Below are 27,710 nucleotides of genomic sequence, written 5' to 3'. Positions count from 1 at the left end.
GCACTTCTGATTAGATGGTTTTACCTGGGGCCTTTTTAATATCCTTAGTTAACAAATAGCCCGACGCATGTAGTATTACATGAGTTTTGGGATGTACAGCCAACATATTATTATTACGTGCTACTGCTGCAATAATCAGCTTTCAGTATGTTTGATCCATCCGGTAATACTTCAGTAAACTGACATTTGCGACATCGTGCATGTCATCATTATATGTCTGTCTTTTAATTTCATTTATATCTGTTCATTCATCCAGCATGTTCTCTCCCTTTGATAATACTAACAGTGACTGGTTGCATGCAGTTCATATACTTTTCTGCTTTTACACTTAATGTTACTGCATTCATAAGAGTAGGATTAACCAATAATATAAAAAGGAATGTCTCTTAGTACCCTACCCTGCAAACTTAAAAAGTGGCATTGTGTGCTAGAATCACTTGAGCATAAACTGAGCAATCCTGTGGGTTTGACGGTGAGTATATTATTTAGTTGTTTGTTTGTTTTTTAAGTCAAAAATCTACAAAATACAGGTGTTTGCTGTATGCAGCAGATATTTTTTGTAATTATTTTCTTCAATACAAAGTAAAAATGAAAGAAAAAAATCTATAGTTTTTTTTCTGTTTTAACCTCACTTTCATTTGTTTGCAGAAACACATCTGTTCCTGAAATCAGTGCATAATAATCGTGCTGTCTTTTGATAGCAGGAGACAAACTTTCAATCTAGTTGTTTTAAAAACATTTTTTTTTCTTAATGATCCATATACTTTATAGTCAAAACAAGCTCATTGGCAGTGCAATATTTTAACATGTCAATGAATCTGTTTTCTTTCAGCGTGATCGTATCACCAGTTTTAGGAAAACGGGGACGAAGAAGGAAAAGCTCCTGATACAGCACCCAACAGATCCCCTGTCCACCCAAACTGAACTTCCTGTTCCTCAGCCCCTTTTTGATGAGCGGTCCATGAACCTCTCAGAAAAAGAAATCATTGACCTCTTTGAGAAGATGATGGTAAGCTTTGTGTTTCTCTTGCAAAACGTCATCTGCTGTACTAAACAGTTTTATTACAACCGCTAATTCCACATAATAATAAGTAATGAAAATTTCACTATGAAGCACAGTGCTGTTATTTTGAGCATGTGTGGAGCTAGTTAAAACAAAAAAGGGCTTGAAAGGCATTTTTATTTCTATATTTCACTGCAGATGCATTCTTGTTTTGCTGCTGGGGGATGATAATAGAATGATTGCTCTGCAGACCGACCCTGGTTTTATAGTGTCTCTTTCAAACAGGGATGATATGCTGTTCTTTTAACTAAAGAAACAATTTGATTAACATTAACAACATTATGATTGAAACCAGGATCCCACAGAGCTGTCATCTAGTCGAGACAGCTTTATCTGTGGATTTAGAGATAACTGTGATTTTTTAACGTTAGCATCAATCCAGGACTTAAAAACCTTGGTGTAACTTAAATGTTTATAGAGTTATGTCCATACCATCTTTGTTAAAGCCCCACAAAACAATATTAGGATGACACACACAACCTTTAGTACCTATGTGTTAGCATGATATCCTCGGGGTAATGTAGACAACTCCTGCATCTCCTGATCCTCATTTGAAGTAAACAGCGTGCAATAAATTAACCAGTTTTTATTAAAGTCTATTTTCTGGAGTTTACCGTGATGCTTAAATTATTTTTAAATAGCTTGTCTTTCATTTTAATTGTCCAGTAATCCCATGGTTGTATTGACACAACCATTTTTATTTATCTGTATCTCTGCTGTTGTCCAAAGACAATTATAAAGGCTCCACTAAACTATAATGTAGCACCGGATGACATATGTGTTCATTATGAAAAATGCAGGCATAGATTATTTTGAAACAACACCACAGCCTTAATAATGGTGGAGGCTTTCACAATCTCCAGAGATTAGTTAGTGGAGGAAAGAAGCCAATGCTTGTGTTGTTTATTTTGTGTTGTTGTTCTTTTTTTCTTTTTTAATTAACAAAAAAAGAGGCGCTGAAAATTACGTGGTTTATAATTGATTGTGTCAGCATCATGTGATTTCTCTCCTGTATCATGGCGTTTATTTTGCCCAACCTTGAAGAAGGCCTTTTTCACCTCAGGTGAGACGGGCAGGTGGGTTACTGAAAACACTGAAGGAAACTTCAGCGTTGTCTCTCTAATTTTGCTGCGTCTGCATTGCAGCTCAAATAATGTCTCAGTGGCTGAATCTACATTGATGTGTGACATGCATCCATACTTGTTTCACCATAAATTTGTATTTCTCAAAATACTCGTATACAGATTGCGATAAGTTGCCCAACAAAGTTGCAAAGCAGTATAAGCAGAACTGCACGTCTCTCTGACATCTAGGAACTACTCTGTACTTTGTCTTTAGAATTGTTTATGGATAACAACGTTAAACACAGACTTCAGCCACTACTCAGTATTAGTTCTAGAGGTGGGAATCACCATACATCCCACGATACGATATTATTGCAATTTTTAAAAATATTTTGCGATATTCAGATTCTGTACATAAAGGTAAACTTTATCAATATTCATTTTCTCTAATATCAAAGTCTCACACTCAGTCTTTCTCTCATTTCAGTTTGATTGTTGACAAACTGAACGGTTTGTATTACAGTCTAGTCCAACTTAACTGAATCAACCATCTGGTACAATTATAGCTATTCTGAACTATGCAGTTTATGAAAACTATGCAGCCCCTTCAGCAACTGAAGAATTTGAAAGTAAATTAAAACAAAATATAATTTTACATTAAATAAAAAAGTTTTAAACTTAATTAAAATAAAACATGTCTTAAATTAAAATAAGTAAACTGTCATGTTTATTGCTGCCAAAAACAAGTTAAACACATTTGGACAGTGAAGGAATGTCAGGATTCTTGCTCAGAAAAAGGATCAACATGCTCTGAAGTCAGAGCACAAAAACCTTTTTGTAACAAAATATCGATTTCTGCTGTCCCTGTATCCATACATTATTAGCAAACAAAATATCACCATGCTACACAGTATCCATTTTCCCCCCACCCCTAGTAGACACAGGCTAGGAGAAACAGGTGTAATATTTAAACTGTAGGGTTTTTGTTGTTGTTTTTTGTGAGTACACAACCGGGGAGGAACCAGGAAGTTGATTAAAGTGGAAGAGATACTTCATCATTCATCCAAGTGACTCCTTCAGTCTCAGCTGACTGTATGTTTTCCAAACCTGATAAACTCTATATTTGCATAATGACTGAAAATAGCACTATTGCCCAACAATGGGGTGTGAATTTAGTTTCATGATCGTTACTATGCAAATTGTTATGATCATCGATCAGTGGCCATGACTGCCTGTTCCATTCCACAAAAACCTTTTTTGTAACAAAATATCGATTTCTGCTCTCCCTGTATCGATACATTATTAGCAAACAAAATATCACGATGCTACACAGTATCGATTTTTTCCCCACCCCTAATTAGTTCATTGTGTTTTCTGTGTTTTCATTGGATTTGTTGATATAAAAGATTATGGAACCAATATTACCTTTTAACTGAACCAAAACGACCTGAGATTTATAGAAAATGTAAATGTTTCATATTCAGATGTTAAGCTTTTGTGAGGCCGGTCTCCACCTACGTATTCCTTAGGCCAGTGTGAGAAGTACCAAACTTTGAAATTCACTTCGCACTCATCTGTGGGGTCAAAGCTCTGTCACACTTGTGATTTTCTCCATTGAAATGCATTTTTGGCCTTATGTACTGCAGGATTGAAATCTTACAAAAAGCTTTCAGCCCATCTCTTTGAAGTGAGGAGCTGAATTACTCTGGCTTCATTGCATAGGTTGTGTGTACTATTGTGGATAATGTCTCTGAGTGTGTATGTGTGCGTGGTACGGTGCCTGCCTTTCCTTTTTTCTCATACAATGGTCTTTATTGCCAGGGCCAGAGAAATACGACCGGCGCTCCTGGTTTTCATCAGGCGAGTGCTCAGTGTTTTCTTGCCTGGGTGCTCATCCCTGTCACTCAGTTCACCTCTCAATTACTATGTTTGTGCTCACAGCGGCGTGACATTAAACCCAGGCTTCAATTTGCTCAGTGACAGATGACACAGAAGGCATGTTTGTTGGTCTGACATTTGACAGGCCTTGACACTTTGGGTTGGGAAGTATAATTACAGTAATGAAATTAAAATAAAAAAAGGGTTATTTACTTATGTACTTTTTAAGCTAGCGCTATTTACACTCATAGACAGTAAACTTTTCTGGTCAAACCTGGTAAACACAGAAGTAACTGTGGTGTGTAGTTTCTTTTGATGATAGTAGCTTCTCCTCAACATCTATCTGTTCAACACACATTCCAGTTGCTCTCTGTCTTCTTTGTCTCTGCACCCATTCTGTAATTGATTGTTATTACACTCCTACATGTTGCAGTCTTGATGTCTAGCTGGCTTCAAATAAAGGGCTGACCCATGGCATATTAGTGAGACCCCCTACTGTGCGTTAATGACTAGCAGGAAAGTGAAAATACTTTTTTCCGCTGCAAAGTGGTTACACATTGCGCTGTGTATCTCAAAGCCTAAATAGCACGTAGCCTATTACTGAAAGGTCATCAAAAGGGTTTGTCAAAATATAGGAAGAAACACTCAGTCAGTGGCCAGGAAACCCAAATGAACTCTTTCTAGAATTTTTGAAGCCAACCATTAAGAGCAGGAGTATATTTGTAAAAGGGGGGAAAGTTAAAATGCATGGGAAAACATTTACTTTCAGCGCTGCCTTAGGGGGGCATTGTGTTTGTATGTCTCCATGTGTTTTGTCACAGAATTTCCTAAGATGTGCACAGCTTGAATTCACAGGATCTCATCAAAATGCGTAGACATAAATCAGTCGATGGAATTTCATGTATTTGCGTCTCACTAGGAACGCAGCTATAATGCTGTCGTCGACTTCACTAATAGCACAAAAACAACATATAAAAAGAATTCACTGTTCTGGTGAAGATTTCTACTAAACCTCGAGGTATCACCATAACCAGTCATGACTTTACACTAGCATAGGCGTGGTGTTCTTTGAGGTCAAACGCATGAACTCATCTCCTCAATTTAGTCTGCCTGATGGTGTGAATATGTGTCAGTAGCTGCTGCATATTGGCACTCTCCTCCCAAGTTGCCATTAGCAGTCGTGGCATTATTGCCCAGATGATGGTTTTACTTGGCTGCCAGCATGAAAACCTGCAAGAGCATGACATCCGTACTTGATTGATTCGACTGATTTGATTTCTGTGCCAATTTGTCTCCGTTTCCGCTCTTTAGAGAATATCTTTTTCGAGCAGGGGAACGGTATTGAGGTGCGCGCAAAGACAGAGGAGCAGTGAAAGAAGAATGTGACATTGCAGTGCTGCTGTGGCTAGTTTGGGGGTTTATGTGCCTCTCTGTGAGCCTTGTCAGGATGAACACTCCTCGTAATAAGCTCCTATGTGATCCCTCAGCAGTTCCACTCTGCACCAGGACATTAAAACCAGCCCACAGGAGAATTACTGCGTGTGCCCTTACACACTCATGGATCAGACTTGAGGCTAGTGGACAAAATAATTGATTTGTCACAGTTGAAGCAAAACATTTTATACTTCTACTTTTCTTAGATCCAGTTTTCCCCATAGGGTGAGCACTCCATACTGTTTTCTGCCTGAGATGCATTTGATGGCTCCCATTAATTTTCCCTTTCATTGATACAAAGCCTGTAGTGCCCTGCTTTTGCTCTGTTTTAGGCGTACCACACCACAGGATTGTGGAATTTTAGGGCCATCTTGTATTATTTTATATATATTTTATAAACTAAACACAGCAGTGAGTGTCTAACGGTTTGCATTGTGCTCAAGATTTTAATATTAGGGCGCTATTATATGATCCATGCAGTAATTTCTTTTACACCTTTTTAATACAAGGGCAAACTCATTTTATAGGTCAAATTATAACCTTAAACTATGCAATCATTTGATGGAAATCTGTTGCAGTTAATGAATACCTGAAATTTACCATCCACAGACTTTAGCAGATGCTTGGTATCTTCCCTGGTGAGGTGCTGCCAGGCCTGTGGTGCAGCCATCTTCGGTTATTGCTTGTTTGGGGACTGGTCTTTAGTGAGTCAAACACCTGCTCAGTTGGATTTAGGTTACTGGCTAGTCAAGAGCGTTGCACAATACATACGAAAAATCCTTGATTGCTTCGACTATATTTAGGACGAAGCAATCAGCAGAGATTCTGCTGTTTTTATTGCCCGGCTTCTGTAAACATACATTCTTAGTCGATTTTGCCAGCGTGAGACAAACAAGGAGTCTTTGTCCTCGTAACTTTGCCGTCGCTCAGATCTCCTCATTTCAGTCACATCAGCAGCATAGGCATGATATCTTGAGACTCCTTTTTATGTAGCCTGTGAGGGTATAATTAATAATAGAGCATTAATCATTTTGGAGGCGAAACATGAGGGCTCATTCCTCGAGTTTGCCCCCTGACAAGCGTCCCGCAGGCCCACTGCTCCTACCCCTCCCATAATGTACTCACCCCATCACATTTTGCCTCCTTTATTGAATGCCAATTAAGCAGATAAATTAGCAGGGTTCAGAGATTAATTGAAAAACCTGCTGGTTTCCTTGGGTGAAAAAACCTGCCAATTGTAAAAGTTTCAGCTGCACTTTCTCCCCTCCTCTATCTCCCAGAGATATTAATGATTTTTGTAGCTCAAAGGATATTTACTAGAGGAAATATGCTTGAAGGAATCCAGGTCACCGTGCCCCTGGATGGAATTCCTGCCCATGCTTCGCTAACAAATGAAGAAAAACCTTTTGAATCAGGTTATTTGTGGTAAGACATTCAAACCTCTGCGCAAAACAGCGTTCTTACTTTCAACTCGCACGCTCCGTTTTTATTCTCTAGCTGAATTTTACACTTAACTGCATGAAAGGAAATCACTGTCAGAACAGATCAGCGTGTACTAAAAGACAAATGATTTCCTCTGCTTGCCAGCAGAGGGCAGCATGCCTCCACACCTTTAGGTGCACCATTGTAAAACCCCGAGGAGGATGTTTTTTCACTCTGTTCATTCTACCCATCTCTTTGTGAGAGAGTGCTTCTGATAAACATCCCCCTCCATTCTAATCATCATGTCATTCCCTAGCTTTTAGTGCTCTGTCCAGCCTTCGCTCTATCCCCTGATGTCTCTCACATGAAAGACCTCTTTTGTGATGCAGAATTAAAGTAGCATGAAGATAATACTCCCAATAACACACAGATACTGCCTCTCCAGCCTATCTGATGTGATTGCATGGCCTCAATAGAAGCAGTGTGTTTGATTTTGTTCTCCTGTTCTGAGTTGGGGTGTACAGTTTTTATTGCTGCAGCCTTGCTACTTTCGTTTCAAGGACTAATTATTATTGCCATTATTTTCTGCTGCTGAGCCACGTGACTTTAATAAAGACACAGACAGCAAACTTGTTTTCAGCCATGGAAACGCAGGATTTTCTATTAAAGGATTTTAGTGGAAATGGAACAATAATTGTGTGTTTGTTGTTAGTGAAACCATTGTGCTGTCAATAACACGGGAACAAGTTTGAGGTTGTGAAATGCAGTTGATTTGATTGATTTTGAAGTTCAAATGTCAAGTATTTTTGTAAAATCTGTTTTTACTTAAAACTGAGCTTCATTATTAACCTTTCTTGTTGTGTAGGAGGACATGAACCTGAATGAGGATCGCAAAGCGCCTCTGCGAGAAAAGGACTTGAGCACCAAACGCGAGATGGTGGTCCAGTACATCTCAGCCACGGCCAAATCTGTAAGTGAGAGAACGCATTTCAGAGTTATGTCTTTATAAGCTAAGATATATCGTACAGTTGTAACTGGTGGGCTGCAATATCACAACACTTAACGCGCCTCTCTAGAATGACAACACGATGCTTTTTGCTTGCTTTGTCATCTGCTCTTGCACACGCTCGCTTTTGCTGCCTTTCTTCACACCTCATGCTTGAAATCCACACCTTTGATTGCAGTTTTGATTTATATCCCTTACTTCTCCCCCTGTTGTGCCAAAATCTTCCAGATTTAAGGCAATCCCTCACTTACTCAATCATAGGTGGATGGTCCAGTCACATGCCTGCATGAAAACGGTCGGTTGTCCAGGTGTATAATTGCATGTGAATTTTTGGTGGTTTCTTCTTGCTGCATTATTTGTTTCTAAAGAAGATGTTTAATATTGCTCTTAGTTCAGCTGCAGTATATCAAATACAGGAGTGAAATAGGACAAATGTCTGACCAGTAAACCTGTGATGTTTCTTTACACTGCACCATAGCATGCTTTACCCTTTAGTTCTGCATGCTATGGATGCTTAGCAGAATTATTTTGTTGGTCTGTTGACTCTCAGTTGTTTTAAAATGAGATTAGATATAAAATTAATTAAAATGATTTTGCCTGTTTTGTGTTGGAGTAATTTGGTGGAGAGGCGATGCTTAATCATTTTAAGCAATAACCGTTTTGGCAGCAATCCATGAATGTATGATAAATTCTCGTATTGTCTGTTGAAGTTATGGCCTCGTGCTGTAAAATTCAGATCACTTCTGAAGAAGAAGAAGAAAAAAAAGTGATTTCTGTCCTCTTTGTTTCCTGAACCTGGTAGCTCCTTCTTGACATCATCATTTATTACCTGCCTCATTGTTATGGTAATTAACTGGCATTATTGATAATGATGATTATCCGAGATGATTGAATTCCACACAGGGCCCATTATGCTTTGTGAGCACTGATATTTTATTCAAATGAATAACGTAATCCATGTAGTCAAAGGACAGAGGACAAAATGGGATGTCTGTCAGCACCCTGCTATCACATTTAATAGGTCTGAAGAAAGGAGGTGGTTGAATGTCAGTGATGATTGTGTGCTTGCTGATTCATGCAAGTGCACATGCACTCGCACTATATTACAGGACAGCTATATATCCAAACGCCATTACATACCAATAATACATAAAGATAATGTGCTTCAACTTAATAGTTTGCAATTTCTTTACATATGATTGCAATAGTAATGTGACACGGCTGCCAATTCGCTGCAGTTAGCAACGTGATACACAACAATTATTCCTGTAACTACAGTATGAGAGAGACAGGAGCAAGACTTTTATTTCACTGAGTATATCAGAGATTACTCCAGGAAGAAATTCTGTTATTTTAAGAGTATAAAAAAATATAAGACACAAACAAAACAAGAACAAAAAAATGGCCAAGTTGGAAATTTAGTCATCAGTAGATTTGTTCTCCTGTTTTCAATAAAGTGTATTTATACAATTAATTGCCTCGTTTTCTTTTACGTCCTGATAGATGAAAAAAGATATTTCTTAATGTTACTTTATTTAAATATTTACAAATGTATGTAACAGTAAAGCTTCCTCAAACTGCCTTGTAGTGTTGCTTTGCTGCTGGACTGTGTGATGTGGGTTGTAGTAACCCAGTCACTCATTGCTGTCTGTTTTGCCTGGTGTTACGGCCAGTGTTGGTCAAGTTACTTGAAAAAAAGTAATCAGTAACTAATTACTGATTACTTCCCCCAAAAAGTAATCCAGTTACTTTACTGATTACTTATTTTCAAAAGTAAGTAATTACTTAGTTACTTAGTTACTTTTTAAAAACACGATTTACAACCTGAATAGGTGATAAAGTGATAGATCTTTCAGCCCAATTCTACTTTTTCTGCATAATCATCATACAAAATGTAATCAAATGGAAAAGTCTCTTTTTAAAACTTGTTTTATTAGTTTTAATCTTTTAACTTTATGCATCAACCAAAAATTTAATTATTTGCAACATTCTCTGACTGGAAGAAATTAGTTTAACATTTAAACCTATTTTCTGCACATTCCAGCACATAAAATAAAATATTTTGTGTGTTTACACTCAGTCTTTCAAATAGATGCAAGTAAAACACAGCAGAAAATAAATAAAGTCAAAGACTAGCGGTCCTGTTGCTCTATTTTCACCTGTAAAGCAGGAGTGGGGTAGGCGGAGGTTTACCCTGGTGCAGGTGTGCAGCGGTCAGTGGAAGAATCCGCGAGTTTCTCTGTGAGTTTCCCATTACGTCGTAGCTACTCGGTGCTTGTTTGGAAGTTTAGGGGTTTTTTCTCTGTAAAAAGAAGTTTTCTTCCCACGCACAACGGACACTAATGTTTTTGTCACTTTTTATGGAATCAAACTCAAAGTAAGGTCAGTACTTCCACGCTTTAAACGCTGCACGCTCATACTCTCTCTGCACTCGATATATGATCCATTGTTGATCTGCACACAGCTGTTGTCACGAACGTCGCACTCGCTTACGTCACTGTCATGAGACATTCTCGCAAAATATCACGGTTTTAGTAACGCAGTAACGCAGCGTTCCTACGGGAAAGTAACAGTAATCTAATTACCGTTTTTGCAATAGTAATCCCTTACTTTACTCATTACTTGAAAAAAGTAATCGGATTACCATCTCTGGTTACAGCGCAGTGTAGTTCGTCAGCAGTTGCCTTACAAGTGTGAAGAGGGTTTAAATTTTTGAGACCTTTTATAATTTAGACTTCACAATCACCATCATTTTTTCCACTCAGTCTGCACGAATGAGCCTGTATGTCTGTAAATTAAAGGTTGGACATTATTGGGGGCTAATGCTGCATATGGGTGCTAATACGCATGTGAGCGGTGATCTAATGTAGGAGTGCATTTTGATGTCTGTCTGTCTGGACTCTCTGTCTTGCTGCATTCAACGCTAATATCATTTTTGCTCATCTAGCAAAGACGTATGCTGCATTGGGAGGTTGCGGTTTTTGTTGGTGTCAAACGGCTACAATCATGCTTTGTTTGTCTTTTTTCTTTTTTTTTTTATTCCACACGCTGTTTAATAGGTGTCTGATTAACACTTACCTTTCATTTCAGTCATTGAAATATAAGACCACACTAATATGTAGTCAAATTTGTGTGCAGACACTTTAACTCACCTCTTTCTTTCTCAACTTAATGCAGTTGCAGAGAACGTAGACTTGGAACTAGAAGTTTAAATCAGTAAATGCTGGCGGAACAAGAAATATCCCGCTTGTATTGTGTAACCCTTCTCTTGTCTGTCTCTGCAGACTTGCTCAATTGAACATGTGCCTTAGTGTTCAGGAATAGGCAGTATTCCTGGAGTTCAATAGCTTTAAGTGCTTCAGGTTTCTCTCACGGGGTGCTCCTTTCTTGTATGTACAGTATATTCACCTTTCATGCTTACTGACACACCACATCCAACTGCTGTTTGGCTCGAAAATGACATAAAATGGGAAAAGACTAATTCTTACTTTGTTTTCTCTTGTAAAATATGTCTTTCAAAGGGAAGTTAAAGCTTTTCTTCTTCTTCTCTCTCCTGTGAATTGCCACCTCTCTCCTGGTCTGTTGCCAGGAAAGTTCGAGAACACTTCCCATAGTGTACCAGGGTGCCTCAGCAGGGGTCTAGCAAATTACCCCCAACACAAATGAGATGTCTTTTCACAGGAGAATTCCACATTAACCCCGTTCATTTGAATATGAGCTGTGTTTCAGTGTGTCTACTGACATCCTTGTCCATCAGCTTTGCATGAACAGTTGCACTTCTTTCTCATCTTATTTTCCTGTGCTTTTTCTTCCCTTCACATATGTGCCAAACTAATCTAAACAATCGATACTATTAGAATTTCTCTGAGATTTAGTTTTGACTACCAGCAGTGAATATTTCAGTGTATAATTCCAGACTTGCTCTGTCTCATCCAGCAAAGGTGTTATGGCAGGGTCTTAACAGGGGGACGTTCTAGTGTTTTTAATAAAGTTTTATTCAAATATTGGTTTGTTTGATGCAACCAATGTGCCACCTTCTTCTCTGAGTGGGATTTGCTGAGGTCATTCAAGCACTTTGTTGTTAGCCTGATAAGTGTTTACGTAATTATTTGGGAAAAAAAAAGAGTAGACGTAATTGTATTTGTTCTGAATAAAAAAATCTGTATACTTGTACCTATTGACTTCTCCTGCTAAGCATCAGAACTCAAAAGGTAGTAAAATGAGAAAACTTGTCCTTGTTTCAGGAAAAAGGTGTTACATTGCACCCAAACTAAAAACTTGTTAGTGAAACTGTGCCGTCCCCCCTTAAGCTCCTCTCTGACTATTATCTGAACACACTAAAGATAGTGTCTGCTATTTTGGTCAAGCTGCTATGAAATAATATAAAAAATACGTATTTGATCTGGTTGGCATCAATATCCATGCAAAATATCTGAGCTCTGAGTTACATCAATGTGACTCATTTCAAGGAGTCTAATCTGCAGGGTTCAGGTAATGCACCGTCCTAAATAGTTATATGCTGCATTCGCAGGAAAGCAAGCAAAATGTAGTTAGAGTGTGAATGCAAAGTCGTATTTCTGCGATCAGGTGATGGCGTGTAGAAGACGCTTTATGTGATGGAGTGATGGAGAGGGGGATCAAGCATCATATGGCCTCAGATCTAGAGAGTTTGTGCGTGACTGTAAATGAAACAAAAAGGTTTTGTACTTCCTCTCTCTGCATACTAGAGAGACGGGGTATCCTGGTGTGTCCTGTAACTTCCTGCAATCAAAATGCATTTCTTCAGAAGCATACGGCAGAGAAAGAAGAGCTCAACCACAGATTAGAATACATTTACTCTGCTGACAGACACCTGCTGTGAAACAAGCCCCACAGTTGCAGTAATGAAAATCACTTCCGTTACCTGCCACTATTGACAAATAACAAGGTTAAACTTCAAGAATCGTGCTGACTGCATGGGTTCAAGGTAGCTCCGCCACACAAATTTGACACCTGAAGCCCAACGTTAATGGCAGCAGATTGATTTCAGTCCACAGAGCCTCTTTGGCCACACTAGCCACTGTCCTGTACCACTCATTCAATCAGTCAGTCACAAGGGCAATCATATTTTATCCCCTTAATCATTTAATTAAGACCTTGTGTGGAAGATGGCATGACTAAACATGACTTCCGCTTTTGTTGCCGCAACTTTTACTTCGGCGTGTTTTCATATGCCGGGCAAATATTCATATTCAAAATAATTTGTAGCACTGCAGCTGCCAAACGCAGACATTATCTTCAGCGTGTGACGACAGTTTTGAATGTTCTCTTGTATAGCGTGTGCTTTAATTGTGTGAAGAATTTTTGTGATGTCCCATAAGTTACGCTAATGCTTCAACGTGCAATGGAGAGAATTCTCTGGCCTTACTAATGATTGTGCTGTTTGTGTCTTTTTGCACATTAACCTCCTCCGCTGATCGCTGCATGCAGATAACTGGGAGCAAAGTCGCGGTAAGTAGCCCATTATTTATTTAGCTTGTGAATCTTCGTACTTCTATGTATCTGTCTTTATTCACTCCCTAAGCTCACAAATACACATTACACATCATTTTATCTCGTTTTGGAAGCATGTTGAGGAGCGCATTCTGAACTGTGCAAGTGAGGGTCATTTCATTTGCTTTTCATTTTCACCTGTGATATTACTAATGGGCTTTAATTTGAAAAGGCTATAAACTGTCAACACATTTCCTGCATACAGATTTTTAGCACTTTAAAACGAGAAATCTTGAAATTCTACAGCCTGAAAGTGAGTCGGGACACCTTTTGTTGGTTTTTGCTGTTTCTCTTTGAAATTGATTGCAGTGTAACTTCTATTAGCATTTCAATACTTTAATATCCACAAAGAAGGATAGCTTTTACGCAAATTCTCATAATCTTCAATCTAATCTGTTTATCACAATGATTTTAATAATAATAATAATAATGGATTGCATTTATATAGCGCTTTACAATACCACTATTCATTCACTCTCACGTTCACACACATTTTGTCTGTGAGATACAATGCACATAGAGAATATACAGTAAAGCTTCTCTGACTACCCCCCACCACAGGGGGTAGCTCTACACGTCGCCTTGCTGTTATTTGGCGCTACATAAATAAAATTCAGTTGAACATGTTTAATTTGACAGATGTTCTTCCTGACACAACCCCAAAGGGATTCACGTTTCTTTTTGAGATCAAACTGAGGATCTTTCTTAGGTGCACATGTACCACACTTGGGATCCACATTAAAAATATACAGTATAACACTTAATAGGACTTTGCACACACTCATAAATACTGTACACAGACACACACTGACCCACAGTGCACTGCAATATTTTTCTGCCTAAAGCAGAAATATTCAACCATATTAGGATAGTGGAAAAATTTATGGTTTATAAAGATTACTTATTTTCACCTACGAAATGGCATCCCTCTTTTGTAAAGAAGAAATTATTTTGTGTTTTTTTTTTTAATATCTACTGGTTCATAGTTTGGCAAGTGTTGAATTGTCACTTTAAACTGTGGCTTATTACCTTTTGAGAGCTTTGTGAGGATTAGGAGGACTGTAAAGCTTAACTGACACACACAGACAAAGTAAAGTAGCACTGTGTGACCTGGCCTCTGCTCTGCTCATGATCTCAGACAAACCTCGCTCTGCAAGGCATTTAACAGAACCATTTGTATCGATTGAGTTTTCTCCTTCTTTGTCAAACTGTTCTTTTGTGCTTGGTTATTTCCGTTGAAAGAACCGGTTTTTCAGCTCTGCCCCTATTGACCTGGACTGAGTAGCTTTCAATCAGCGGCAATGGCCGATTTGTTTTCACTAGGCATAATATGACAAAATCATACAAGTTTGAATTGTGAGATCTAAATTAAGAAGTTCTGCAAACCATGCAGGGACCCTGGTCAAATGCATTGCTTCCAACTCAAGAGCATACTGATTAGGGCTGCCACAATTTGTCGACAAGTCACGATTATGTCGACTATCAAAATCGTCGATGACAAATTTAATAGTCGACGCGTCGTTTGAAGCTTTGTAAGATCCCGAAAGACGCAGGAATAAATAGTATAATTTAAGAGTGTAATAACGGACTGAAACAGAAGGTGGCAGCACTGCATGTACAAAGATGCCAGCTGCCGTTAAACCCCAAAGAAGAAGAAGAAGCAGTCTCCAGTATTATAGCTGTGTCCAAATTTACGGGCTGCATCCTTCGGAGGCCGCATTTATAGGCCGATTACGTTACAGCGACGCAACGAAGGCTTTCCAAATTCGAAGATTCCTCCAAATGTGAGTCGGGTGTATCCTTCTTGGCCCAACCTATCCCAGAATTCATAGCTCGGCTCAGCCTATTCCAGTTTCCAACAATGGCGGCAGCTACTTAGTTTTAATATTACTCTTTCTGGGTCACAAAATAAACGTTTAACATATTTTCAGGGGGAATATAGCTGTGTAAACTTCAAATATCTGCTCGGTTTATCAAGACATCACATATTTTTAAAAGTGCCCCAACGTTTTCGGAGACGTTTGTTACCCACCCGCTCGATAGCTGGAGGGTTGAAGGCTCACTGGAGCCGGCGTAAAACACCAGACTCCCTTCACTACCTGTTATATTTTAGATGGCAAGGAGCAGACGCCTGAGTTTATTAAACTCCACCGCAGACAATCTGCAAAATTCATTAAAATTTAATAAACTATCATCTTGTCTTTATTTTTAGTTAGCACCTTAAACAGTCAAAGCTGTAAGCTAATGCCAGTTAGCAGATGCTGCTGGTGCAATAAGCTGTACGTTTTACGTCCAATGGATGATGATCTGATTAGTCGACTAATGGCAAAAATAATCTGTGAGTAGTCGACTATCAAAATAATTGCTTGTGGCAACCCTAATACTGATGCATTTGTGCCATCCCTCTACCAGTAGCCCATAGATATGGCTAACATACAGGCAGGTATAAACTGTCATTCTTGAAAGCCCAACTGAAAGCTAGTGGGGGTGTTCGGGGTGCAGATGGAGAGCATTTAGCCGATGATGGCCTACAGTACAACTCCCTGCTTTGCTGGCAGATTCCCATTTTCATGCTGTCTGCGTGTGTCGGTTGGACAGAGTGCTCTCTTATGTGCTGTAAGGGAAGTGTTGGTTAGGATTGTCTGCAGGGAAACTGTAACTTCTCTGTCTAAGGCATGAAGCCTCCCTGGCACTCTCCTCATGGAGGATGAGTTAGGAATACAGAGACTGTGTGAATTACCTGTAATCCACTTTGACCATTGTTAAACTGTACAACATTGCAGAGCCGCATATGCTCTCAATATGTGGATTCCCTATTAATGCCCCTATTCTGCCCCTGTGTCATCACGTTTGTGGTCTTTACCCTTGATGTTAAGATTCATTGTATAATATATACATATAAGTAACTGCATGTTTTACGCAGTGTGCTGCAGTTTCCTGTACCCACTACAATGGCTTTACAGCGTCAGGCTTTGTAAAACTTGGCCTGATTTACGTCACAAGTCAAGGGCCACATTGTAACAATACATCAATGTCTACTGCAGTGTTAACGTGAAAGCCTTTGATTGTGAGAGGTTGTGTGATGCAGGCAAAAGAAAAAAAGAAACTGCAATCTCTAGACCACAGGGAGGTGATCAATATCTGTATGACTGGACAGATGACTGCTTATTTCCATGGTAACATCGTGGTCAGTTCTGAGATGTCAGGTGGTGATGGCTGGTGTGGTTGTGTGCGTTTTCAGTGTGTGGGTTGGACCGGAGATCCTAAAACGCATCAGACAACCTGAGAAAAAAGGTCAGAAGAGGCTGTATTGGCTTCGCTATAGCTGCTGAACGTCATAAACAGTCTTCTTTTTTCTGCTGCATTGGAATGTTGGCATTTTAATTTCAGTGTAGCTAAAGATGTCTTTAACGTCAACTTTATTTTCTTGTGTGCAGAGTTGTGCGGATGTATGCAGTTACGTGATTGTTTATGGTATAGGAGGATAGGAATACATTAGAAAAATCTCACATCTTAATGTCGTGGAGTATAACGTAGTTCAACTACAAGGTCGTTTTCATTAATCTGTTCAAATGTGGCTGTATATTCAACATTTAAATGAAAAGATGTTTGTGTGTCTGTCACGCACAGCATTGCAAAAGCACTAAACCTTGATATTTTCCTCATTTTTGAGATAGTTTCATTTGCAATCCACCTGAGGTATTTTATTGATGTATTTTTTAAATCATTATTTTCTAAAGATGCTTTTTTCCTCACTAAATTATTAGTTACTGTTAATAGTTAATCAATACCTTAGGTAAAAATTCACATCCAGAGCATTCAGTCAATATGCAGAATTTGGACATAACCTTTTATGATCAGCAGTCAAAACCCCTAAATGTCTTAGTTTACAGAGAAAGGCAAGAGAAATGAAGGATGTTGATGTACATTTTTTGTTTTACTGGTTGATATTATATGTATCTCAGGTGAATTACCTGTGCGCCTAATCTTCTGTGTTAGTGCCAAGGATTTTTGGACAATCTGTTAGCAAATAGTTATCGTTAGGATAGAGAATCGCAAAGCATCCAGATGGGAAACAAGGGACGTAGAAAGAGAGTTGCAAGGATATGAGGCAGACATCTGGCTCCTCTTTAACTCCAATCAAGTGTTCGTTCACAGTGCCAGGAGTGCTTGTGAAGGACCCTAAAAAAAGGAAAAAGTAAAAGAAATATGGTGCCCTGAAAGGAAATCAAGGCGCCCTCCCTCCCTGCTTACCTTTTAAAACCACATACCTCAAAAGACTTTTTGTTTCAAGCAAGCTATTAAACTGGGTGCTGAGGGTTGAGCAGATTTGATGTGGCACATGTCCTTGGTTCTTTAAAAGAACAGGAATGAAAAATTCATCAATAGCGTGTGCCTCCCATGCCCTGAGCCAGTGTTCAACATAGATTCTATTTTAAATTAAGATCAAGGAAACATGCTCCGGAGGGGACCGTTTCAATAAGATGTTTCTTTGATTGGCTGAAAGCAAATTTTAGAGTTCTTCTGATTGACATAAAAAGTTGCCTGAGAGTGAGATTAGGAAATATTTATTTGACAAAATACTTTCACATAGGATATCTTTAAATATGCTTTGCTATCATTGTTAATAAATACTGAACATTTGTTGCTTTAATGACTCAAATTATAGGAAAATTCTATTCCCAGAATCCTTCACTGGGATGTGTTAGGGCACTATCATGTAGAAACCTCAATGGTTATCATTTGGGGCTCAGATGTAAATATCTGGATAACTAGTCATGCCTTACTGTTCTGTGCATAATTTGACTATGGCCCACGAGTTTGAGATGATGGAGAGAAGCATTCTTTATGTAGGAAAACCCCGTCACACCTACAAAGTCAAGCTGTACTAATGCAGTTGAGGGAAACGAGCCCACACTGGAATTCCATCTCTTTGAATAACCTGGACATCAACCTGACAAATCCAGGTTCCTCCTTTCTGCTGCATTTGCAGGTCAAAGGGAACCTTTGGTCATAAACAGTTTTATAGGCATGTGCCTTTCTTCCTTTGTGAACTCATCGATTGTATCATTTGCATCTACAAACGTTCCTCTTTCCATCCTTTTGATTCAGGTTGATATCTTTTTCATTCGTCCTTAGATCTACAACCAGATCTAAAACTGTATCAGTCTCTTTTTGATATTTTTTTGTGTTTGAAAGCATTTTGTGTGGTGAATCTTGTGATGTTATGGTGGTGAAGTCCTCTTTTGATCATTGACAAGGGAACATGTACATCCTTTCTTGACTTGTTGTGGAGGCATAAAGGGCTCTCTTGTCATTGTTCAAATGTCTTTTTTTGTCCATGAGAATTGTGCTTCTTTGTTTACCAGTTCATTTGTTATGTCGTAGCTTTGTAGCGTATCCAAGTTCGGTAGACTAAACACCTTTTAATGTCAGATTTGTTCATTTATAAGCTCTTCATCTTACTCATTAGAGGTGGGAATCACCACACATCCCACGATACGATATTATTGCAATTTTTAAAAATATTTTGCGATATTCAGATTCTGTACATAAAGGTAAACTTTATCAATATTCATTTTATCCAATAACAAAGTCTCACACTCAGTCTTTCTCTCATTTCAGTTTTATTGTTGACAAACTGAACGTTTGTATTACATCTGAAGTCAGAGCATGTTCCAGTCCACAAAAACTTTTTTTGTAACAAAATATCGATTTCTGCTGTCCCTGTATCGATACATTTTTCTTGTTTTGTAAAAACAGTCCGGTTACTATTATACCCTTGGCAGTTATTAGGCAGAACATGCTATATTTGCCACAATGTCTTACAACAGTGGCTCATTCATGCTGCTCTAGACATTTTAGTGGTTTGGTTTGGGTCCATTCGTCCCCTCGGACAGAAGGGTCACTGCAAATCGATACAAAGCTTTTCTGAGCAATCACCTTTGTCTAATGATAAAACTTTACAATTCTGATGGGAATGGTCCTCTCCAGAATGCCTCCACCCAATGGCGATGAGAGGTCACTGAATGGTTTGATGAGTATAAAAATTAATCACATGCTACAGCCTTTGCAGTCACCAAATCTCAACCTAAATTAACACCTGTGGGAGACAGATGGGCTTTTATGTCAGAGAGTGCTTTCGAACACCAAGTAGGAGAACATCTTTTGAGGAGAAACTCACAGAATGAGCATCATGGCACACTGAAGCTCTTCTGGGAAGATATGAGGGTTCAACACGGTACTTTATAAATACTTTTATGGATAACTTAATAACATTGTAAATATGTAATAGCTATCACAGTTGTCATGTCATGTTGAACTTTTCCTACCAGCTAATGTTGTTTTTTTGCCGAATGACTTGTCTTCAGGCATTTATGGTTGGATTGACCTTTGCTGGCTGTGGAAGAAGCAAGGTTTTAGCTGTGACAGAGGCTGGGTTGTGTGGGAAGGATTAAGTCAACAACAGCTCCCACGGGGGATGAGAAAAAGAGGTTACTTTCCATCAGCATTTGTCCTCTTTTTCTTTTTTGTGCTTGAGGTTTTATGGGTTTTTTCTGCCTTTTCTGCAAGCTTCTCTCCTTCCTTATTCCTCCCCTCACACATCTTTTCTATACAACATATGTCTTTTCAAAGGAAGAAACAATCATTCCTCTTCAATCAGAAGAGGCGAGCTGAATCTCGTTATTTTGAAGGGAACATGAAAGGCTGAAGTGGTCACAGTATGCTGATATTGAATTGAACAGTGACTATGGCAGTGCTTTATAGTCTCCTTGTATTTGTGTCGGTGTGTCCACATGAACGTGTTTCTGTGCTGGTAGTAAGAAGCACTGTTTTTCTCCATGAATTTTCAGCACACTTGCATATTTCAGCGACGGTTTAGATATTGCACAGGAGAGACTGGCTATTTTAGAGAAGGGCGGGGAGGGAAAAATAGGATTCTTAGTTCTGTTGATTGCATATCTGTGAATTTTATGTACTGTATGCACATCCCACACTAGTGATGGAGCTTGTGAATACGGGCTATGCTCTCAGTTGTACATCTCTCTCCCACAGCTCTGTCAAACACTCAACAGCACTGTCGGCATGCTCAGCTCGGCAGGAGGCTCCTGCAGGGCCGCATTAGGCTCCATAAACTTTATAGCATATTTTTACAACCCAGCTCTCTGTATGCATCCACCATCACATCCCATCGCATCTGCTTTAACTGTTCACACAGCTGTGAAATTCTGTGTATCCCCATGTTTTATGGTTGCTTGCTTCTCCAGTCACTCCCGATTTCTTTATTTGCTTCTTTAGCTCTTCGATACCCTCTACATCTGTGTATATTTAGTAAGTTATTTGCTTTGGTTGATGCGGTCGGCTTCGTTTTCTAGATGTGATCTCTGTGAAATGTGGGCTCTGTCTGAATATGTCAAGATTTGCATGGAGAACGCTTGCATTGGGCGATGTGAGAAAGCACTCCTGTTCATAACCTTGCCAGGCTCTCTTTTTGTGCATTTGTAGTCATCCAAATGCAGACTTCACACTCACCTGCATTCGAATGTAAGAAGTGCATTGACCCTGCTGATCTGTAATATCTCTGTTTTGTACCTTGCTAGTTGAAGGACAGGTAGGAAGAAAAGGTAGCTGTTGACAAATAGACAAAGTTGTTGCAGACGTTGGGTTTGGTGAGAGTCACATTGACGGCCTTTTTTTATAATCCCTCACTATTCTTGCAGTAAGCCCACCAGGACCTGTGGGAGTGCCCTACTGCTCAGTCAACTAGTCCACTCAGCACAACAGCGTGCTAACAAGGTATAGTCTCTGCCTATCAGCCGCAATGCTTTCATAGCGCTGTCATACTTGGACGCACAAGAGTAAAGCCATATAATCGCCTCATCAACAGCCAGGTTTCCCCTGATTCCCTAGACAGCTCTCTGCCGTAATGATTGGTGACATGATCAAGGCCAGATCACTTGCTGTGTTATTGTCTGGCTTGCAGTTTCTTTTTGAAGGGTGCTCTGGAGAGATGGGTCATAGTTTTAAACTGGAAACGTTCAAGCTATATCACTTTTTCGCTGTTTATTGGCATCATGTGGCTAGTTGGCGTGCCGCTCACTAGTTAGTAAATGGATGGAAGAATAAATGAATGAACAAATGAGAATACATTAACTAGTAATTAGGACTGTGCAATTAATCCCATTACATTTTTTTTTTTGCTTCAAACAATTATGAAAATAAGATAATGGAGATAAAACAATAATTGCGCTCCATTCTCTTTTGCCACAAAGCTCCTGTTTTGTGTTAAATACAGAGCATTCTGCTCCTGAAATGAAGAAAAAAGCTCAAATCTATTCAGTTATTAACCTTTGATTTTAGGGGGGTCCACTAGCAACAACAGAATTTTAACAACTGTAAAATGCATGATGAAAAAAGAAAGAAGAAAAAAAATTGTGTCAAGTAATTGTGATCTCATTGTTCGCCGGCATAATTTGGATTATGATTCTTGCAGTATTTGAGCAGCCCTACTGGTCATGCACTAGATAGAAATACTCAGGTTGCCATGATGTACTTTAGGCTTGGTTGGTAAAGCGTAGTTCAGCTGTCCCAGAGAATGCGAGTCTTATCCTGAGTGAGTTGGCAGCACCTCGCATTCATGCATGCTGGCTGCTCTCTGCTTGTGTTAAAATGCCAAACTGGTCACAGTTTTTTGTGAATTGCACGGGGACATCTTTGTGTGTTTTAATTGTGCACAGCCTAACTTTATGTATTGAAGACAAATATCAGTATTGAGATTGGGTTTTGGGCGCCTCACAACAGTGTTGATAACATTGGATCTTAGTCAAGTACAGTAGCTCATCGTGGACGATCGTGGTCTGTCTCTGCTCAGATAGACATGGCAACGGCTGCAGTTCTCCAGCCACTAATGTAGTACTGAAGGCTAGCACTTGGTGGCAGTGGGTACCCATTGAATCGACCAATACATTGTTGCACCACAGGGGCTCAAAAGCCACATTGTTGCTATGGAATTGACCTAATGGGTTTCTTGCCGCCCATGCAACACACGGCTATGTGTGCCACTAATGCCATTTGTTAGACATCTGATCTTTAAAAGGAAGAATACATGTGAAATGGCTCAATAGGACTCAGGCAGGTCTGTCTTCTCTAAAGAACAACTTTCCCTTACAACTCTAAAGATGGAAAGGAGGCTTGATTCATTTATTCATTTATTGTTATTTTTCCTTCAACCTAATACAAAAGTGAGACTGCCTCTTACATGGTGGAAGAGCGCCAAACTCTATTGGGTACACTCATTTTTTTTCCTTTTGATTTTTCACTTGCATAATCTGGGCCTGTAATGAATTACGTGTTCCCTTGCCTGCCATTAACAAGACCCATTCTGTTGACCTCCCATATGCTACGAATGATCAGTCCAGATTTAGTCTCTTAACAATAAGACGTCAGCTATGTTTACAGAACAACACCATTGATGTCGCTGTCCTTCCTCCTGGTTGTCTGCATACATCCCTTTATGCTTCATGCCTGTACACTGACACCATATCAATGTCTCCCTCTTCTTGTGTATTCCACGCAGTTGCTTTTCCTCAGAGATATGAACATCAAACCTTCTGACCATATCTTTCCATGTGAGCCCTATTTGCTTATTGACAACCAGCGCTCTTGAAAAGACACACATTCGTGGCAATACGTGTTCTGCTGGAGCGTGGTCTCGGTCAGGCGTGACTTTCAGTTACAGGAGAGGTTGTTTTTCAGGATAAAGATTGTTGATCGAGCGCAGCTAAAGAAACATCTTTGCTCTTCAACTCATTTTTTTTTTTTTCCATATTATCATTCATCTCAGGTGCCCTCGCTAACATAAGGCATCCATTTTTAATGCACAGCCATATGGTGATCTTGTTTTTTCTGACAGGCATTGTGCCAAATAAATATAAGTAAATGGAGCAAAAAATGTATTTATTCACATATATGTTTGACTATATCAGCTGGTAGACAGGATGTATCTCCTTAGAATGGAGCCAATTACTCGATATTGGCCTGAGGCTGATTTGATGGCAGATGTATAGCGTTTGTAATAGTGATGTCCTTGATGTTGGCTATAGACGCAGCATGAGGTGGCATCCAATCATGCTGAGATGGTGACCTGTCTCTTTATATCCTGAGTGGTCTTGAGAAAAATGATCTTTCTTTCAAAGCTGATTGGCCGAATGCTTTCGTCATACCTGAGACGCAGGCCTTGAGTCAAACAAAGTCTGCAGCTGGATGTAATAAAAACATAGGACCTTACAATGCAGACCCCTGATGTGTATAATTACACAGTCATTTAATAAGACAAGCAGCAAATTCAGTGTCATGTGTGAGGTGTTTTTCTTCTTCCCTGTCAAGATTTCCCATGTTAGCTTTCAGTTGGCTGTCTCTGCTGGCGACGGGTGTTGTTTGCTAGATTGTTTGTGTGTCACCTCACATGTCTCTGTGTGAGGAGGAGACATTTGCCACCACAAAAGAATGAAATTGAGAGGGAAAAAGTTCTTCCAAGCCCTGCAACTAGAACAAAAGAACAGAAAAAATCATGATGTTATTATCTCAGCAACATCTTCTGAGCTTCTGATATAAATGAACTAAAGGTTCTAAAATTGTCATTTGAATTATGCCTTTCATCTCCCCATGGTTTTTAGCGAAGCAGTTCAGCCCAAGTCTCTAGTGAATGTTTTTTCTTCTCCTGTTTGCATTTCTGAACAAGCGCCGTAACTGTAATGAATTCTATTATTTTAAAACCAATTACTGTTAGTTGGGAGCTTTTTCACCACTGCTGTCGTGCTCTCAGAGGAATAGTGTTGTTGCAGTGTTGACTGCACTCAAGCCATGATGGTGTTTCTTCATATTTCCCTAACTATCCATATTAATGTAACTTTCTGCTGCATACAGTATGCGCTCCATATGCGGGACGAGTTTACATATGAAGCAGAAGTAAAGGAATGAGTGCAAAGAAGATTTTTTATTTATTTAGTTGAATTACATTTTCTTTAATTATTTGAAAATTATACAAGCCAGTGAAGTGTTTGAATTAGGAGGGGAAAAAACTGAATAAATAATACTTAGCCTTTCACTCACTGCATATTTTTTCTTCTTTGGGGAGGTTTATTACATTTAACAGTTTTTTATTATTTAAATGATATGATGGTAAAAATAGTAAAAGGCTAAACATGGAACTTAAAAAGAACTGCCATCTAATATGACTGCAGAACAAGAAAATATGCACAGGTAAGTTTGAATCTTATATATGACAAGGTTATTAAAATTTATGTTCTTATTAGAGCAGGGCGATATGACCAAAAATATTTATCACGATATACATTTGAAAATTTGTGATAACAATATAACTGACGATATAATTGACACGAGACAAAATACTTTACAACTCCACAACTTTATTAGTGCAAAAAAAACAAACAAACATCAATGTATTTTCACTTAAACAAGCAGCTGTTTTTATGTGCATTAAAGTTACATAAAAATTTAACAGTGCAAATGCAAATTCCTCGCTGACAGTTTAACCAAAAGGCATTTCCAGTGGAAACTGGCCGACATATCCTCAGCATAACCATGTATAATATCCACAAAACTTAAAAAGAGGTTATACACACACAATACGGTAATATTATGTTGAAGCACAGTATGTATCACTCCGCGAGGCTCCGCCTACGATAGCCGTAATGCTCCGACAATCCATCAAGCGGTGCGGCTTCGTAGCTTAGCAAAGTCGTACTGAAACATTTGACAGATTTTCGAGCGTCGTGTACGACATAAAATCATTTCCAGGTCAGTGAACACAACCAGAGTTCATACATAAGGCACACGGGATTATAAGGGGCTCTGTCGACTTTCAGAAAAATCAAAGGATTGATTTTAAGTGCGCCGTATTTTCCAAACAACACGGTAATAACGACGGCCCGCTAGCATGCGCTACCAAAAATAGTGCTTTGTTGTGTATCTGACGGACGAAAGCTAAACCAGTTCCACACCAGTGAAGCTGCAGCATTTTTACAAACCAGTTCTGGTTTGTCCGTTTCATTTTCACTTTCGCTCTTCTCGTTCTCTGTCGCCGGCACGCTTTTTCCGCCATGTGCGTATGTAAACGAAGGCGCTGCGCATGCGCGTTTAACCCATATTCTATCGCCATATTTCATTTTCCTATCGTTGCCCAACATTACTCTGGTATTACTGTGAACGGTATGATATATCCCAGCCCTAGTTCTTATAGCTGTAGTTTTTAGCAGTGAATTAGCACCAGGACGTTGATAACTGAACTATTGTAAATTAGATTAAGATTACAGTGCTGTTTACTATACAGTAATCTCAATTTCAGAGTTTAGGCTTAGATTAATAGTTACCTCTATATTTACAACTAGATATTTACAAGTTGATATCACAGAATTACCATTTCCAATACAAAATAATATTTTTTTAACATTTAAAACTTGTGTTCTTGAGATTAAGTTACCATGCCCAGTCTGCGTTGTTTGCCACACAGTTAATGCAGATAAAGTGATAAAGAAAAATAAAAAGGCTTTCATTGTTCCTAATTTTGTTAAAAATTCCTAACGGAGGAAAAAAAGTTTGTCACCAACTAAATCATAATTGTATTTGAGATAATCAGCAGGATGCTATGTTATGTGCCACATATGTTAACCTGTTAAACTGGTCCACATTTCTGTCATTTTCCAAGTTAGCTGTGCGCTCAACAGTCAGGAAGAACACGTCGACATTATTTGTGGCAATGTTTATTGTTTAGTTGCTATGAAAGTTGCAGCAGTGGCATTCCCACTGTAGTGGCAGGGACTGGAAGCAACACACACACACACACACACAGCGTCGCTATCACAAGCAACTCAGGATATACAACTCCTATTAAAACACTGTCATTCCCAAAGTATTGGTACAAATCAAATTTTGGTGCAGTACAGTTTAGCAGGGTGCAGTGGAAGCTTTCTAGCATTTGAATATCCAGCAACATCACATAGTGTGGAATATACATGCACATTCAATATATGCATGTATATCTCTACATAGACATTCATGTATTACATGTATTACAAGATTTTTTTTTATTCTATGTAATTAGTGCTTTGGAGCCCAACATTGGAGTATCATTTCACCCTATGTTAGACTACACAGTTTTCTTTGTCCACAGTAATTATATTTATTCGGGATCGCCAACGGTGTGTACGGACACGTTACATGGACTAATAATAAGGTTTCTCTTTGAGGCCAGTCTCCATTATTCCTCTTTCTATGCATAAGACTAATTGGATCCTGCTTAGCCAGTGTTTGGAGGTGGATACTTTTTGTTCTCTTTTTTAAAAATGTTGTCCTCTAATTGAGCAACTTACATTTAGTCACTTGAATTATCAGTGTGTTACTTCAAGTTATACTTTGAAGTTGTGGCGAACACTACAAAATACTGTTTTTTAGTCTAACTTTACACCAGGTCAGCATGTAGTATTTTCCTCTCTATACATGCACACAGTCTGAGAGAACTAAGCAAAGAAAAAAGATTAGACACGTCCACTCATTAAAAGCCAGCCACTCATTCTGCTCTAAAAATTGATTTATAGCTTATTTAATAAGCTGAAAGGTTACCTCAAAACAGATTTTCTCCATAATTGACCAATTTATTGCCGCTCGATAAGCATTCATGTCAAGGCAAGATTTTGAGGTATTTCTAATTCCCATTTCCCACAGTTCTCCTCTCATTTATTAACACCGATATTATTCTGCAGTGATTAGTTATTAGAGAAGATATGAAATATTCAACATGTTGTTTTTTGGATGTTAACAGGGTGGGGTACAAAACCTGGGCACAATGACTGCAGCATTAGTTAGCATCACTGAATGTTCTCCTAATTACCTCACTTTGCCCAGCAGCTGTCTGCTATTAGGGTCCTTTGTTCCAGATGTTATCTCATTAGAATGGCATTGATCATCCTAATGACTCAGGGAGAGATTATTGGTCCACATTAATGTGACCCGCATGTCCCTCCTTCTTCCCTGAGGTCAAACAACAATAACTCCATCCATCCATATGTTCAGCTGACAGTGCATTACGGCCATTTTCACCAGTCTTCTGTAACTTGTGCATGAAATGGCAAGAATGTAGCAGAAATGGCTAGTGGCACATGTTGTTTGTAAGGAGGCAAGCTTTTGCTGTAAACACTAAGCTTTCTATGAATTGCCCTTGTGTCAGTTTATTAATGGCTTTTCTTTACCAATAAAATGTTGTTTGCTTCATATTATGTTTCAGTTTGAGAGA

The 27,710-nt window shown here is 38.9% G+C and overlaps 1 protein-coding gene across 5 annotated transcripts in view; it reads left to right on the top strand.

The window, feature by feature from the left end:
• Positions 1-27,710, top strand: part of diaph2 (diaphanous-related formin 2) — a 405,324-nt gene that overhangs the window by 15,701 nt on the left and 361,913 nt on the right. For all 5 annotated transcript variants that reach the window (XM_087851703.1, XM_087851702.1, XM_087851696.1 and 2 more), the window contains exons 4-6: positions 833-1,009; positions 7,727-7,831; positions 13,337-13,357. In XM_087851703.1, the coding sequence (XP_087707829.1) occupies positions 833-1,009; positions 7,727-7,831; positions 13,337-13,357 (303 nt within the window). The remainder of the gene's footprint in view (positions 1-832; positions 1,010-7,726; positions 7,832-13,336; positions 13,358-27,710) is intronic.

This window comes from Neolamprologus brichardi, chromosome 2 (genome assembly GCF_056152115.1).
Source record: "Neolamprologus brichardi isolate AB-2024 chromosome 2, ASM5615211v1, whole genome shotgun sequence".
Taxonomy (NCBI): domain Eukaryota; kingdom Metazoa; phylum Chordata; class Actinopteri; order Cichliformes; family Cichlidae; genus Neolamprologus; species Neolamprologus brichardi.
This window is presented reverse-complemented; position numbering and strand designations above follow the sequence as displayed.